Raw genomic sequence first — 14844 nt, 5'->3', positions numbered from 1 at the left:
ACATTATGTGAGCGTGCTGTCAAAATCTGACGAAAATTGGATCTCTCATCGTTATTTCTCCCCCTCAATGCTAACCCCTGCATAGTCAATACTTGTACGGTAATGAAAATCTTCCTTAGAGCTATACGATTATTTACCATCTCTTTGTGCTTAGCTGTCGATATCTTTTCAGCAACTGTGGATCCCTGAGAAGTCAATACCAGCTCATAACAAACCTTATGTAATTGACTTTTCTCATGACTGGGCAAACCTCGATAGGCATTTGTCCAACAAGAAAATCCTGCATTGACGAATGCATCTCGAGATTTTTTATCATTTCTGTTAGTTGGAATTGGCAACTTCCTCTCCACTGCTTGTGTACAAATGGAAAAGAATCCTCTATTCGCTCCATTCACACGTCACCAGCTGTAATTGTCTGTCCATCGTTTCAGTGATTGAGCATAAGGAGGCTTTACTTTGTTAGAATCTACAAACAATAAATAAAAGGATCAGGAGTCATCAAAATTGGCAAATGAATTTCAGATATTTTAAAGCTCAGTGAACAGTCTGATTTTCGGAAGAGGAATAATATTACCGGCCTCACTGTCAACAACACCACTCAATTTCGTTGGATTATACGAAACACCCGTGTTATTACAGGTTAGATTATCGTGGACCTGAGGACTGAAAACATCTGAGTCTTCTGCCGAATCTTCTGTCTCTGATCTTTTTCGTTTCCCTCTCTTTATGGAATTCTCCATAATTCTATTGTTCATGACTACTACAACTAAATAGTCTTTCACAAATTCGTTTTTTATTCTCCACCACACATAAACACGCAACCGGTCTGGGGATCAGCTGTCAAGTGAGCGGTGGGGAGGACTGAGAATGGGTCCTCGAGTGGGAGGGTATGGGCGCCAAAATTCGAAAAGATTGTTTGCTCGTTGCTTCTCACTGAAGGAAAAGAAATCATGCACATGATGGAAATCAGACAAATCATAATTGTGCAGGAAGAAACCAATCAGAAATATGAAAATAAAATTTCTTCGTCACCTCTCAATGTGTGGTCGTCCACACACCTCAAAATCTCATGTGTGGTTTCTACAACACCCACCACACACCTTTCGCCGCTCCTGTATGGGGTCATATGGTAATCGCATGGGGTTATACGGGAGTCATGTGGAGATCATATGTGGCAATATGAGGATCACATAGGCTCATATGGGGTTATATGAAGTGATATGGCTTCATATGAGTTTCATATAGGGGCTGTATTAGGTCATATAGGGGTTCTATGGGCTCATGAAAGGGTAATATAGGGATCATAAGAGAGTCATATGGGTATCACTATTCAAAACAATTAAAAATAAGAGTAATAAATTTCAAAAATAGAGAATCCACTCGGAAGCATATTGCTAATTTGTTAGCAATATAAACCATACCCATATACAGAAAATGCGATTATCTACTTGTTTTCGAAATCCTACGGGTTTTATCCCTCCATTGATAGATATTCAATGTCAATTTTGAGAGATTGATAAAGGGATAATGAATGATTGCGTCTTTCTTTTATAGGGTGGCTCTTGTGAATCTCTGTCATTGAAGGACAGTGCGTTAACCGGTAGTGATTCATGTGTCCTCGAGTTGAGCGACAGTGGAGGAAGCGGTCCTCCAGGTGAATGGGACGCTGTGCCTAGTATTGTTCGCCAATGTATTAAACACCTGAAAGCCACAGGACTGAGAACTTTGGGTATTTTTCGGGTGTCGCCGTCGAAAAAGAGGGTTAGACAGGTAAGTATCGTATTCTATCATATGTTAAATTAATGTTATTAATTAGAAATTCAACTGAATTATTCGATTCCATGTAGTAGATAAATCAATTTGAAATTTTAAACTTCTATCAAATACTAAATTGCATATTAATTTCAATTCACAGTGATGAATGGTTTCTAACTCAAATGGAAAAATTTAGTGACTTTGTATAAAATAACTAATTGATAAAAGTCTAATGAATATTAAATTCTTACATAATACATCAATCTTACATTGCAATGAACACGAACATTTTTTCTTCATTTCATTTTAATGAGTTCATCTTATCAGCGGGAAAGAACCAATGGGATGGCCTGTTTTCTAGACTGTATGCATGACTTCTCTTTTTATGCTGCGATTCAATATTTACTTTTGGAAATTACTGAATGACATAAATATAGCGCAAAATCACGTATTTTGTTAGCTGTACTATTTCCGGTCTCGTTCACTTGTTCATATTGATTTCATTTTCATTTTAGTTGAGGGAAGTTTTCGATTGTGGAAGAGAAATGAAGATTAGCGTTGATCAATGTCCCCACGATGTAGCTACACTGTTGAAAGAGTATTTCCGAGATCTACCAGATCCTTTGCTCTGCAGAGACCTATATCAGGCCTTTGTTCACACGCAGAGTAAGCAGAAGGCTATAATAATGCACATGTAGAAAAACCATAGTTAACCGTATGCCTAAATGATAATTAACGTTGGATATCTTTCTAATTATTAGAAATTCGAAATAGACGTCTGCAGCAGGAAGCTCTGCAACATCTGATTCAACTTCTTCCAATCGCCAACCGCGAGACACTCTTTGCCCTGCTGAATTTTTTAACGGAAGTTGCTGCAAATTGTGAAGATAACAAAACGGAGACTGGCGATTGGGTGTCTGGAAATAAAATGGATATAACGAATCTTGCTACGGTAATATTGAAAAATTAATTGATCCTAGTTTGATCATCATATCAGGGAATCGCTTTTTTTCTTTCTTCTTGCCATTCATTAGTTGAGCGGGACAATTCGGAAATATTCAAATTTGACAACAAATTATTTCTAAGAGCGGAACGATTTTTTCCCATGTTAAATAAAATCGCCTATTGTGCGCCGTAGACAGAAACTACTTAATTGCATCCGGTACGCGCTGAAAGAATTGATCAAACACATTCGAGGACATATGACTAATGGTAAATTTTCTCGAAGTGTCCTCCATCAGAATTTTTACAATAGTCAAGGCGTTTCTGAAAACTATGGAAAACTTCTTCAATTTTAGCTTGAGAAATATAAGAAACACCCTTCTGGATAGCGCTTATCAGAGCCTCTTTTGTCTGAGGTTTGTCCGCGTAACAGAAGTCTTTGAGATAACCCCACAAGAAGAAATCACACGGGTTCAAATCCGGTGAGTATGGTGGCTGTTCCATTCCCGCTCGGGCGAAGCGAGGATACCCTAAGCCGATGATGCGATCACCGTATACTTAGTGCAATGCAGCAAACACATCATTAGTTCGATGAGGTGTTGCACCGTCTTGCACAAAAAAAGAAATCTTTCACCAATCCTTTTTTCTTAGTGAATGGGAAAAATTTGCTTTCCAACATCTCTTGGTAACTCTTCCCTGTAATGGTCCCTTCCAAAATTTCCACATGTATTTGTTTGATCGACGGACCTGCCCAAGCTGTAACTTTAGTAGGGTGGAGCAGTTTTGCTACTGATGAATGTGGATTTTCACTCCCCCCAAATCGATAATTTGTTTATTCACGTAGCCATTAAGGTAGAAATGAGCTTCATCCGTGAAAATCATTCGATTGGCTTCGATTTCAGCATTTTCAAACATTTGCGTCGAAACTTTGCTGAATTCACGTCGTTTCCCTATAGCAGCTTGCGTAAGCCATTGGTGGGAAGTGATTTTATAAGGACGAAGTTTGAAGAAATGTTGAATTATCAAATGTAGGGTCTCTTGGTTCAATTCTAACTTGGCAGCCGCTTTGTGTATTGAATCGGTTGGATGATTTTTGAAAATAAATATAAGATGGACCCGGGAAATCATGGTGACCATGCTGTAGTGTACCATAGTTGACAAAATTATCAATTACCCTACAAAAAAGGACACAAGGACTCAAAAAATTTATTGGGAACTGACGTAAAAAAGAATCGTACAGGAGAACTAATAAATTCCTACCGTTTGAGTGTGGTTTCACTTCCAATTCTGTGACTACCAAACTTACTACGAAAGCCTCTATACGCATTTGTGTAATTTTTTCCTCGGGAATAATAGCACTCAATGAGATACACTTTTTCTTCGACAGCAAGCTCATTTTGGAGAATATGAACTAGACTCCGGAGTGTTCCAACAGAATTTGCCAGGCTCCAAGTGTTAACCTACGATAGCCCGATCTCTGGTGACAAATTGGACAAGGAAATATAGGGGAAAAGTTTTCACCTATGTCCATTTGTCACCCTCTATAACGAGAAAATACTGTAGAGTGAATTGGACAATGCTGGAGCCTGAATAACGGTAAACCTATGAGTTTGGTGACCACACTACACGGAGAAAAAATTCTAATAAAAATTAGTTTGCTACTGACTGACCCACGGAACCGGACCGGAATCACCAAAAAATTCGAATTCGGCCCCCGAGTTTTGAAAGGGTTTCAGGAAAACCCGTGTTTGATCCCGCGACGTGTAGGGAGCAATAATTTGTGGAGAGATTTCACATAGTACACCACTATATGGACGGACTCGCGCGAGTTTCTGTTTATTTTTCTCTCCGTGTTGGGTTAAATTATATTGTACTGTTGAAGGAGCGACCATGGTGAAACTTGAAAGTTTTCAGTTGATAAGAATAGTTATCAAGCGCCTCTTACTAGACCATTGAGTATCTATAAGAGTAACAAAATATTGGACATAAGCTCTTTGACTCATACATGAAGGCAAAATGTGGTTTTTCCGGTTCGCAGTTATGAAATGCTCCTTGCACCACAATTTTCATCTGATTTAAACTGTATTTTTTTACGTTCGGTAGATTCACAGACTAACAAGCAGTGGTTGGAGCGTAGAAGGCTGGTGATCGAGACTTTGCGCTAGTAGTCGTCTCGTATTCTTTCTTTCTACCAATTCCATTGATAGTAAGCTTGCGATGGATCCGTAGCAATTCTCTGCCCCTGCGACAGAAATTCAATAGCAACCACATTCTACAGGGTGTCTATAGGGAGATATTCAACCTTTTAATGAAATAAATTTATACATAACATTAAATATCTCCGAAACGGCACTGCCGATTGTGCCCATTAAAATATTAGGTGTATAACTTAATTTTTCCGTTTTTTTTCATTGAGTGCGGTGTCTTACTTACAATTTAAATATTTACGCATCCGTTTGCGATATTGAAGAGTGAGAATTATTGTTTTGACGTGTACACGTCTATGGGCTCGATATGAGGGGGGATTTCGGAAAAAGTACATTATGTTCAACGCCATCTATTAGATCACCTATGAACTAAAATCCTATTGATAATAATTTACCAACTGGGTATTAGGATAAGTTATAGAATAAATCCTCTAGAAATTTCCAGTATAGAAATTTCTAGATTCAAACATCCCTATATAAAGGGCACCGATGCGATTCAGCGGCACTCTTAAATCGGCAGTGGAATCGTGAATACCGCAAGAAGTGAATAGTTGGAATATTTCAGTGAGTTTTCTTCTTCAAGTAAGTAATGTGTAGTTTTCAATGATTTCATTTAACTGCTAATTAATCTAGTATCAGCCAATTACGGAAAAATACAAAGAATTTCTAGAAAATTCGACAAAATTCAAAGAGACTTTAGAAAACTCGAGAGAATCCTAGGGTTTTCTACAAATCTTCGTGAAATTCAGGAAGTTTCTGAAAATTTCTAGGAAATTCGAGCATTTGCTAAAAATGTCTAAAAAATTCAAGGAATTTCGAGAAAATTCGAGAGAATTCAGAGACTTTCTAGAAATTATAACAGAATTCAAGGAGTTTCTAAAAATTTCGAGCTAATTCTAAAATTTCCAGAAAATTCAAGAAAATTCAAGGAGTTTCCAGAAGTTTCGAGGGTATTCAAGTAATTTCCACAAATTTCGGGGGAATTCGAGAACGTTCTAGAAATTTCGAGGAAATTCAAGTATTTTTTTTTATGTATAAAATTTAATAGATTTGGAATTTTAATGAAAGAAAGGAAGCTTCTAACAAGTAAATGAGGTAATATGTACATCAGCGTGCGTGAATGCGCGCGCCCGGTCTATTTGCAATTAATAATACAATTCACCTGACGCAAATGGTCGAGTGTGAACTAATCCATTGACTTTTACAGGTTTACAGATATTCTACAACATTCTTTCATCCTGGTCAGACACATCTGAATACGAAAGTTCCAGAATAGGCCTTTCTGGAAATAAAATACCCCTATATAAAGAAGGACTGGAGTGGCGGGAGATCAGTTGAGGATTGAATCTCAATGGTTTCACATCTCCAGAAGTTGAGGGGAACAGCGTTGATTAAGGTAGGAATAATTGCAATTAATAATACAATTCATCTATTGTAAATGACCGAGTGTGAATTAATCCATTGACTTCTACATGTTTACAGATATTCTAGAACATTCTTTCATCCTGAGAAGACCCACCTGAATTCGAAAGTTCCAGAATAGAACTTTCTGGAAATAAAATACCCCTATATAAAGGAGGACTGGAGTGACAGGAGATCAGTTGAGGATTGAATCTCAATGGGTTCACATCTCCAGAAGTTGAGGGGAACGGAGTTGATTAAGGTAAGAATAATTGCAATTAATAAGCAGTTCATCTATTGCAAATTACCGAGTGTGAATAAATACATTGATTTCTACATGATTACAGATATTCTAGAACATTCTTTTATCCTGGGAAGACACATCCGAATACGAAAGTTCTAGAATAGAACTTTCTAGAAATGAAATTCCCCATCTATAAGGATGGACAGAAGTGACTGGAGATCAGTTGAGGATTGAATCTCAATAAGTTCACATCTCCAGAAATTGATGGGAATGAAGTTGATTGACGTAAGAATAATTGCAATTGATAATACAATTTACTCAATACAAAACATTTAGTATGAATTAATCCATTAAATTCTACATGTTCATAGACATTCTAGAACATTCTTTTATTCTGGGAAGACACAACTGAATACGAGAGTTCTAAAATAGACTTTTCTGGAAATAGGATACCCCTATATAAGGGAGGGTTGAAACTAGTGAGAAGGAAGTGATAGAGGATTTCCATTCATAATGCCGAGGCGCTGCTCCATTCCAAATTGTCTCCAACGACCAAATAAGTCATTCTTCGCTATACCACGCGATAAAAATATACGAGAACAGTGGATAGCAGCAATTCTTACGGCGTATTCGGACTTAGTAATTAATGAAAAAACATTTCGTCTTTGTGAGGACCATTTCAGGAGCGCAAATATACATTCATCTTACATTATACAGTATTAATCTGGAGCAATTTTCCAATAGGTAAATTATTTTTACATAAAAGAGATACATCATTTAGGGTATATTCTGTACTTCGCATACGCGCCATACACAAAAAAGTATAACACCTCAGTAAAGTTCATCTTTCTCATAAAGTATTGTAAAGAATGGGCACATTTAATAATGAATAACTGTTTATTAAAGATTTTGGGGCGAAATAAATAATAAAAAGAAATACAAAAAGGATTGACGCGTCAGCGGACTAGAAAACAAGATAAAAGAATAACAGGAAAGAAAGAGACGATCGTACATGAAGGTAGTTGAGAGGGAGGAAAAGGGCAATTACGTAACAGTATATACAGGAGACAGATACAGAAAACACCGTGAATTATTAGGAATGCCTTAAATAGATAAATTTCCCTGAATTGCATTATTTATTTATATTTAATTATTTACAGGAATCACTGAAAAGAAAGCGTATTAGAAAAGGAGCCTCATTTCCCATCGAACAAATCAAATAGATCTCTAATTCTCACAGAGATTTCAACAACAATGGCGAATAAAATATCAAATAACAGTTCTATCACGCAGGGTCCTTCAAAACGAAGTACGAATACCGCAAGGAAACCAAATGAGAACATGGATATCCACATGGATTCACCCGAACCACCTATTTCAGTGGATCTTTCAACTGCAACATAGAATAGTAACCGATACATCCACTGCAATACCTATTTTGATGAAGCATTCAAACAGCATGACTTTGGCGTAGCATGTGATGTATATGATCGCTTATGGCTTCCTCAAGATTTGAAAACGGTAACACTATAGCAGGCTCAGGTACTCACAACATTCTTCCCGGAAGAAGCGCAACGAGGCGTTCTAAATATGTTCCAACTATGCAATACTTGTCGTTCAAGTGTGAGTAGAAGAAAGTTACCAATTTTAGCAAAAATTGATGGCTTCCAATACCCACCACAGCCAGTGGGACTACTACCACTTGATCCTATCACTGAAAGACTAGTGTCACCTCGACTGTCTTTCATGCAAATCCGTAGACTTCCCCACTAAGGAGCTTAGTCAATTATTGATCAGATAATAAATGTGCCGGTTGATGTTAATACTATGGTAAAAATGCTTCCACGTCAATCAGATGATGACCAATGTTTTAACGTTCACATTAAACATAATTTGATTCATAAATCAATCCACTTGCACCGATTTATTAAGAAATCAGTAATCAAAGCATGGCTCAACTATTTAGTCAATATTCCCCTATATTGTCACTACAACATAAAGATAGACTTCAATGTTTTGGATAAAATGAACACTACTCATAAAATAACATCCAATGAAAATGCAGACAGTGTATTACTAATAGAGCCCCTTGAATCAGATAACAATCAACAAACTTCAGAATCAGAGATTCTTTTGGCGCGTCAACACACACTTCTCTGGAATGAAGACATGTGCTTGCATATCGCTCCGGGTGCGCGGAGTAGACCAATGAATTTATTATATGACCAATATGCTGAAGAATTGTCATTTCCGTGAATATATTATGGAGTTCCACGATCTTTCAACCCAAACATCACCGTGACTTTATACATGATTTCAACAAGAGAGATTCGTCGAAGAGATAGACGTGGTGCCACACCTTCTCACATACTCTACATGGCTATGAAAATTCTTCGTCAGCGAGTTGTCGAAGGATTATATAGCACTTTCAAGTGTGTGAAAGAAACAGAACAAATAATACGAGAAATGCTAAAGAGTCGACAATTTCTTGAAGACTGCATTCATATGGACTTGGCATTTTTCAAATCAGTACCTAATTCAATGCAGTATTGGGCTGATCGCAAGAAATATTTATTTGCTATGATTCGACAATTGGGGAAGCCAACAATGTTCATGACATTATCGGTAAATGAAATTCGGTGGCCACACCTTCTCCGTATATTGTACAAATTAAGTGACCAATTCCCGGATGTATCCATTGAAGATCCTTTATCTGAGTTATCGTGTTCGCAACGCTGCAATCTGGTGGATGAAGATGCAGTAACATGTTGCATTTGCTTCAACAAATTGGTGAATGTAATCATGTCCATGGTACAGTCACGCCGTCAATGGAACCCATTTGGCCAATATCACTTTATTGATTACTTTCAACGTATCGAATTCCAACAACGAGGAAGTCCACATGCTCATATTTTGTTATGGCTTGACAATTATCCTCATGAGGCAGTGAGANATTGGTGAATGTAATCATGTCCATGGTACAGTCACGCCGTCAATGGAACCCATTTGGCCAATATCACTTTATTGATTACTTTCAACGTATCGAATTCCAACAACGAGGAAGTCCACATGCTCATATTTTGTTATGGCTTGACAATTATCCTCATGAGGCAGTGAGAGAGACTATGCCAGAAACCATCAAACTCATTGAGCAACTATGCTCTGTTCATCAAACTGATCTCCCTCAACCAATATATGAGAATCAAGTCTACTACCATACATTTGCATGCACTAAACGCGGAGAAGCCACGTACCGCTTCGGTATTCCCTACTGGTCCATTGAAGAAACTCGTATACTCCTCCCAATGTCAAAAGAAGATGGACGACGAGAAATCCTTCGCAAGAAAGCAAGTCATTTACGGAAAGCACTAGAAGAAAAACAATATGATAATCTGGAAACATTCCTGCGCGATCATCAACTGCAACCAGATTCTTATCTCAATGTTATTAGATCCAACTTACAACAGTCGACATTACTTTTCAAGCGATCTTTCCGAGAAATCTATACAAACACCTTTCACCCATGGATCAGTAGTATCCTCAATTCTAGTATGGATTTGCAATTCATATTGGATGAGTACAGTTGCGCGACCTACGTAGTGGAGTACAATGATTATGGCAATTTACTCAAACGTCTAGGTCTTAAACTATTGAATATGGTTGAGTTTTCAGCACAGGAAGCAGCTTGGTATTTACTGCGTCAACTAATGAGTCACTGCAGTCGAGATGTAGTCTATATTCAACCCCTGTGGCCATATGAAAGGCAGAAATCTTGTAAACGAAAATTACGAATGAATGAAGAGAATATTGCACCAAATAGCACTGATATTTGGACTAAGAACATCATCCAAGTTATGAGGAACGGCCACCCGAGTATGATCATCTTTGCCTCGGTGATTTTGTAGCAAATTATAAATCATGTAAATCTTCAACGATTAATATTGATGTCAATGAAGATCGTGAAAACTCAGCTCCGAAACCAAAAAAGAATCGAATACAAGATGACATCCTCGACAGAAATGAAGACCATGACAGTGAAGATGGAGAGACCATTGGTGACATTGCTGATGACGTAATACATCAACCAACTAATGCATATGAAGTGCGAAGCAAATCACACATCATTCGATATCGGGTAATATGATAAAATAGGAGGCTCCTCAAATCGAAAAAATTTATATTTTATTTTAACCTATTCTAACCTAATTTATAACTACTTAATTCCCAAACAACACACAATGCGGAATAGAACACCGAGAACCACACTTCGAGACAAGTAGAGTAAAAATTATTTCAAGAAATTTCTTAGAATGACCAACCAAAATTATTGTGGATNAATTTCTCGGAATGACCAACCAAAATTATTGTGGATTATTTGGAAATTGCATCAGGTTTAGTTATTATCCAGGGCCACGACGTGGACGTACTGATGCCGACCCCAAAAGAAGAGCCTAAGCATCAACCATAAAACGTCCAAGGGCAATAGATTGAGGAATAGGTTCTATTATACCTCCGCCTTCCACCAAAGACAATTGATAATAATCAATAATATTTAATGAGATGATTAAAATTAATTAAAAATAAATAATGACAAAAGACAATGTTGATCCAACATTATTAGTTGGACTCAACTAACAGCCCCTATTCGCCTGGAACAACCAAATTCTGAAACAACAACCGCCAAACAATAGACTATTTGTATTAATCTAACCGCGATCTTCTAGATTAATTTCATAAGGATTCTAGTAGTTACCGAGGATTCTAAGAAAGGTGTTTACCCGCTCTGGTTCTTGGACGGCGTGCATGAAAACAAACTTACTCAATTTGTCGTCAATGTCGCTCGTCCTCACTCCATACTTTGGGTATAAGCTCCTGAATTCTCTCCAGATCCTTCCTATTCCCTGAATATGGGCACCATTGGTGTAATTCACATGTGCGACACTGTGATTTACACATAGATGCACATAATGTGCGGATAGTCCTGAGTATCCCGCCCAACAGTCAGTATACACTGTACTATCAAACGTCACATACTTTTTCACCAGTGAAGTCAGAGTCGCGGCCGAACGGTCAGGGACCCTGTCGATTACTAATCGTCCAGTTTCCCTGTCGTATAAACCCACGATCCATTCCTTCACTTTCGGTCTACGGCCTAGCTTAGTTTTTCTCCCCCCATAACTTAGTTCGTCGATTTCTACTACCATCCCCACCCCACCCAGTCTATCAGCCCGGCTATCGTTGTCCCACTGTGTCAAAACACCGTTCATCCTTCCAACCCAATTACGCACTGTTGCCATGCACAACTTGGATTCGAAACACAAACACTGTAAGGTGATTTTATCATTGTGGATGTATGAAAACATAAGGGTAAATAACTTCCTGAGCGGCATCTTAATCCCAGACAGCACAGAACCATTAAAAATGCTCCCTTTACTATTGCAGTTCTTACGAATTTTCCTGCTCTTATTATCAATTGTGATAAGTGTTTTGTGGCACCGAAACAATTTGAGAGCATAATCTGTGTACATCAGCTCACCACACTTGGTGCAATGAGTATGTGATTTCAGTATACCCGCGTCTCTAACATATTCAATAATAAGCTCGTCATCGAAAGAAATACGATAAAGATCTGCGAGATCCATTTCCAACGATTAAATCTACTATGAAAGTGAACTAAAATACCACTTATGAAACAATAGTTACTCCTTTCACATCAATTTTTGTGCTGAAATTCGAATTTATCGAGTCCGTCCCAAAGTTTTTACGTATATTATTTTAATTAGGGCCAAACAACCCAAAACTATATAAATTAATTAGTTATGCGGAAGAGCCCTTATTACCTCACATTACCTTACAATCATCGACTGTGACAATCCCATGCCCTTGGATTTTTTCAAATTTGGTATCTGGTGGGGGATTCTTCTCGTGAAATTCCTCTTTAACTTCGTGAGAGAAATGATTTTGCCATAATTTTCCAAATCTGATAACTCAATTACATCATCATCAAGTTTTTGAAAGACTAATAATTCTAGTAGCCCTCGTGTTGGTTCAAATTTAAAATTTTTAACACAAATCTTGTTATCATCAAAAGTGATAGGAGTGGTACCCATCATGAAACTCTTTCCAACCAGTGGAATCCTTGAAGTTGCAGTACNTGCTGAAAATCAACGCGGCATCCATCCGGAAGCCAACCACGTCATTAATAATGGCCGCGAAAGCCTCAAAACTAAGATTGCAGTACTATTCTTAACTTTCTCCAAATAATGATCCATTAAATTATAATTATCCACTTGGTCCAAAGTAGACGCATCAAGATCCTCAGTGTCGGCATCGTTCGCAGTACTTATACCAGTATCAGATTCGTTCCGAATGTTTTTCATTTTCATATGAATTGTTCGTGTAGAATTGATAGCTTTTCTCTTCCTCTGATCCCCTGTATCCGTTTATGACGTTGTGGAACCATCTGCTATTTTTTTTTAGTGACTCAATCACAGGTTTGAAAAATGTTTTGGTTACAGCATCGATAGCACTTTCATTAGATTTTATTAACTTTCGTTTGCGACAAATTGCGTCCCTCGCATGAGCCAGCTCACTCAGAATTTCTGTTTCGCATTCAATGTCAACGCTCTTCATGGTGTTGTCTTGTTGAGAAATATCCTAGTACTAATGGTTATCAGATTTATGATCGTTATTTATATCGATAAAGCGATCGAATTCATTTCTATAACGCCCACTCGTCAGCTTATCATCTTTGTTGATAACAAAAAAGCAATATTTATCATCATTCCAACATAGCATACATAATTCTTTGAATTTTGCGAATGGTATATCAGTGTTAACATGGTCGTTGTAGATGTGTTTCATGTTTAATTCATCTTGTTGAAATATTATGAGAAAATTTGCATTATCACGGATGAGATTTTTCGGTTTTCTAGCGTAAGTCTGACAGAGATAGAAGGTATCAATTTTTCAGTGGCGTCCCATACTGAAGAAATTTCTTATGTTACTTTGATTTTTGCAGGCAATATCATCAAAAACCATGATGGAATTTGGTTTAGCACTTTCTGGTTTAATAACTTCCTCATGTTCGCAGAAAGGGAAGTATCCAATCCCTTCTGCAGAAGTGGGAAGTTCTTCGAGGAACTGATATTTCGGCTGATTCAATGATTTTGAATATACATAAATAATTTCACAATGTAAAGCATTTGGATGTGTGATAAGTACTAGCAAAATGTTCGTTTTACCACAGTTAGAAGGCCCACATATCAAAGCGCGAACAGTATTGGGTAATAATGAACCATGACGTTTTTCATTTATTTGATGACCTTGTCCTGTAATAAAAGTAACGAAATTTTTCACGGGTAGTTTCATAGCTTGCTCTTCGAAATTCATGATGTTACTAATTGATGGGACAATAGTTTCATGGTATACAGGGTGTGCCATGGGAATTTGTGAAAACTCTTTGATTATTTTTTTTTACTGGAAACAGGGAAAAAGAGAAGAAATACAGTTCCTGATAGAGGAGAGTTGTCATTTTTATTTCATCATATATTCATTATTGAAACATGTAATGCACCCAACAAAAATAGTGGCTTACAAAAATTCTACGTGACAAGTGCGATTAATAGTAAATGTTTTCGAAATGAGAGCCATCAACACTGGCGCAATAATCCAAACGTTTCCTAAAACCGTGGAATATACGTTCTAATGTTTCCTGTGGAATACCATGAACAGTCTTTTTATTGTTGTTTATCAAATTTTCGATTGTTTTTGGCTTGCTTGCGTAACAAGAATCTTTTATGTAACTCCACAGGAAACAATCACACGGATTCAAATCTGGTGAAAAGGGTGGCCAATCTATTCCCCCTCCACAAAATTTTGCATATCCCAAACGAAGAACTTGACCGCGATAAACTGTATTAAAACTGTTCCATCTGTAAAACTGTATTAAAACTGTTCTGTACTAAAAACTGCTCCATCCTGCATAAAATAAAACCCATTGACAAGCCCTCTTTTTCTAGCATGAGGGAAGAATTTTGTTTCTAACATTCTTTTATACCCATTCCCGGTAACGATAGATTCCAAAAAATGTAGGTAGACACTCTTCATGGAGAGAGCAGCCCAAACAGTGAATTTCTATGGATGAGCAGAGTTCGTAACCAAAAAATTGGGTTTTTCAGATCCCCAAAATCTCAAATTATTGCTGTTCACGTAGTTGTCTAGCCAAAAGTGTGCCTCATCAGAAAAAACAATTGCTGTTTCATGCACCTCGCCATTTTCGAACATTTGTGTCAT

The 14844-nt window shown here is 37.4% G+C and overlaps 1 protein-coding gene across 1 annotated transcript in view; it reads left to right on the top strand.

The window, feature by feature from the left end:
* Positions 1-1554: 1554 nt before the first annotated feature.
* Positions 1555-14844, top strand: part of LOC107043204 — a gene marked incomplete at its 5' end in the record, with an annotated part of 50414 nt that continues 37124 nt past the window's right edge. The window contains 3 exon segments of the mRNA XM_015264572.1: positions 1555-1770; positions 2271-2421; positions 2517-2707. Of these exon segments, the coding sequence (XP_015120058.1) occupies positions 1555-1770; positions 2271-2421; positions 2517-2707 (558 nt within the window).

Source organism: Diachasma alloeum, unplaced genomic scaffold, assembly GCF_001412515.2.
Source record: "Diachasma alloeum isolate Michigan unplaced genomic scaffold, Dall2.0 Dall_scaffold_00555, whole genome shotgun sequence".
NCBI classification, from domain to species: Eukaryota; Metazoa; Arthropoda; class Insecta; order Hymenoptera; family Braconidae; genus Diachasma; species Diachasma alloeum.
The sequence above is the reverse complement of the archived record's forward strand: the minus strand, read 5'-3'. Positions and strand labels throughout refer to the sequence as shown.